General features: G+C 58.6%; 1 protein-coding gene across 1 annotated transcript; it reads left to right on the top strand.

Moving 5' to 3' along the window:
- Window positions 1-339: 339 nt before the first annotated feature.
- Window positions 340-2,877, top strand: LOC135566941 (uncharacterized; the record flags this gene model as incomplete). Its single annotated transcript, XM_065014494.1, has 1 exon — window positions 340-2,877. A coding segment is annotated over exon 1 (2,538 nt), but the record flags the coding sequence as incomplete, so codon positions are not given.
- Between the last annotated feature and the right edge of the window lie 34 nt (window positions 2,878-2,911).

Here is a 2,911-nt window from a genome sequence, read left to right as displayed (position 1 = left end):
CTAGCTGCCACTGATCCTTTCCCCCTTTCTGTTTATTGGTTTCACCTGTTTGTGTTTTAGGCTGATTAGTCGGGCTATGTTAACCAGTAGGCCAGCCTGCTCGTTGTGAGGATTGTTTTTGTGTATAGTTTTGTACAGTTTAAGTCCCCATTGTTGTTTTGTTGTGCACGCATTAAGTAGCACTGTGCTTCCCTGCGCCTGACTACCCTGCACCTGCACCCACTTTACACCCATTTCGTTACAGAATCCCGGTTTTGCCTGGACAGTTTAAGTCCCCACCATGTCATCACATGGCGCCTCCATTGTTTTGCTGTGTCCTCCACCATACCGTCCTCCATCATGTGTTTTCGTCCTCCACCACACCACCGTCCTCCACCATGGGTCCTCCATGCTTATGTCCTCCACCATGCAGATCCTCCATCATGCCACAGTCATCACCACCACAGTCATCACCATGCCATTAAAGTAGCACTACCACTGAACACCACCGTCCTCCACCATGTCCTCCATCCTGCGCTGACCATACCACCGTCACTCCATCATACCACCACACCACAGGTCCTCCACCAGCCACCACAGTCCTCCACTGGCACCGTCCTCCACCAACCCACTGCACCCACTACACCCACTCCTCCACCCACCTCCACCACCCAGTCCTCGGTTACAGAATCCCGCACCTTTATGAAGTCCAGCCCATGCAGCCTCCACCTGTCTCCACCACACCACCCAGGTTCCATCGGCGGCCAGAGGAACTGCACAGGTCCTCCACCCATGGTCCTCCATCTGCCACACCACCGTCTCCACCATACCGTCTCCACATGCGTCCTCCACCACACCACCGTCCTCCACCATTCCTCCATCATACCACCGTCCTCACCACACCACCGTCCTCCACCACACCATGCCCCACCACACCACCCAGTCCTCCATCCATGCCACGTCCTCCACCACACACAGTCCTCCACCACACCACCGTCCTCCACCACACCACCGTCCTCCACCACACCACCGTCCTCCATCATACCACCGTCCTCCACATACACCACCACCGTCCTCCACCACACCACCGTCCTCCACCATACCACCGTCCTCCATCATACCACCGTCCTCCATCACACCACCGTCCTCCATCACCGTCCTCCACATACCACACCACCATACCACAGTCCTCCAACCATCACCACCGTCCTCCACCATACCACCGCTCCATCCCACCTCCTCCATACCACCGTCCTCCATCATACCACCGCCACCTTCCTCCATCATACCACCGGGGCTCCCACTATACCACCGTCCTCCATCATACCACCATCCTCCATACCACCGCTCAATCCACCATACCACCGTGTACCACCGTCCTCCATCATACCATACCGTCCTCCACCATACCACCGCCTCCACCACACCACCGTCCTCCACCATCACCACACCACCGTCTCCACCACCACCGATCCTCCACCACGCCACCGTCCTCCACCATCATACCACCGCCCCACCTTGCCATCCTCCACCACCACGTCTCCACACACCACCGCTCCATCGTACCACCTCCCTCCACATACACCGCCTCCATCACCATCCCTCCATCCACCGCCTCCATCATACCACCGCCTCCATCATACCACCGTCCTCCACCATACCACCGCCCTCCACCATACCACCGTCCTCCATCATACCACCGCCTCCATCACACCATACCCACCGCCTCCTCCATCATGCTCACCGCCCTCCAACACACCACCGCTCCTCCATCATACCACCGTCCTCCATCACCCACCGTCCTCCATCATACCACCGCTCCTCCACCATACCACCGTCCTTCCAACACCGTCCTCCATCATCATACATACCACCGTCTCCAACCACACCACCGTCCTCCATCATACCACCGCCCTCCTCCACCACCACCGCCCTCCACCATACCACCGTCCTCCACCTCCAACACACCACCGCCCTCCACATACCACCGTCCTCCATCACACCACCGTCCTCCATCATACCACCTTCCTCCATCATACCACCGTCCTCCATCCATCTCCATCATACCACCACCCTCCTCCATCATACCACCTTCCTCCATCTTCCATACCACCGTCCTCCATCATACCACTGCCTTCACCATACATCATACCACCGCCCTCCATCATACCACCGCCCTCCACCATACCACCGCCCTCCACCATACCACCGTCCTCCATCATACCACCGCCCTCCATCACACCACCGCCCTCCATCACCACCCTCCACACCACCGCCCTCCATCCATCATACCACCCATACCGCCTCCATCCCATCACACCACCGTCCTCCATCATACCACCGCCTCCACCATACCACCACACCACCCACCGCCTCCATCATACCACCGTCCCTCCAACACACCACCGCCCTCCATCATACCACCGCCCTCCATCATACCACCGCCCTCCATCATACCACCATTCCTCCACCATACCACCGCTCACCATCCGTCCTCCATACCACCGCCTCCACCATACCACCGCCTCCACTATACCACCGCCCATCCATCATACCACCGCCCTCCACCATACCACCGCCCTCCATCATACCACCGCGCTCATACCACCATACCACCGCCTCCACCATCACACCACCATCTCCTCCATCATACCACCGTCCTCCATCATACCACCATCCTCCATCATACCACCGCCCTCCATCATACCACCTCCATCATGCCCTCCATCACCGCCTCCCTCGTCCTCACCATACCACCGCCCTCCACCATACTACCGTCCTCCATCATACCACCGTCCTCCACCATGCCACCGTCCTCCACCACACCACCGTCCTCCACCACACGTCCTCCACCATACCACCGTCCTCCACCATGCGATCCTCCACCATACCACCACAGTCCTCCACCATACCACCGTCCTCCATCATACCA

This window comes from Oncorhynchus nerka, unplaced genomic scaffold (assembly GCF_034236695.1).
Source record: "Oncorhynchus nerka isolate Pitt River unplaced genomic scaffold, Oner_Uvic_2.0 unplaced_scaffold_2907, whole genome shotgun sequence".
Classification (NCBI taxonomy): domain Eukaryota; kingdom Metazoa; phylum Chordata; class Actinopteri; order Salmoniformes; family Salmonidae; genus Oncorhynchus; species Oncorhynchus nerka.
This window is presented reverse-complemented; position numbering and strand designations above follow the sequence as displayed.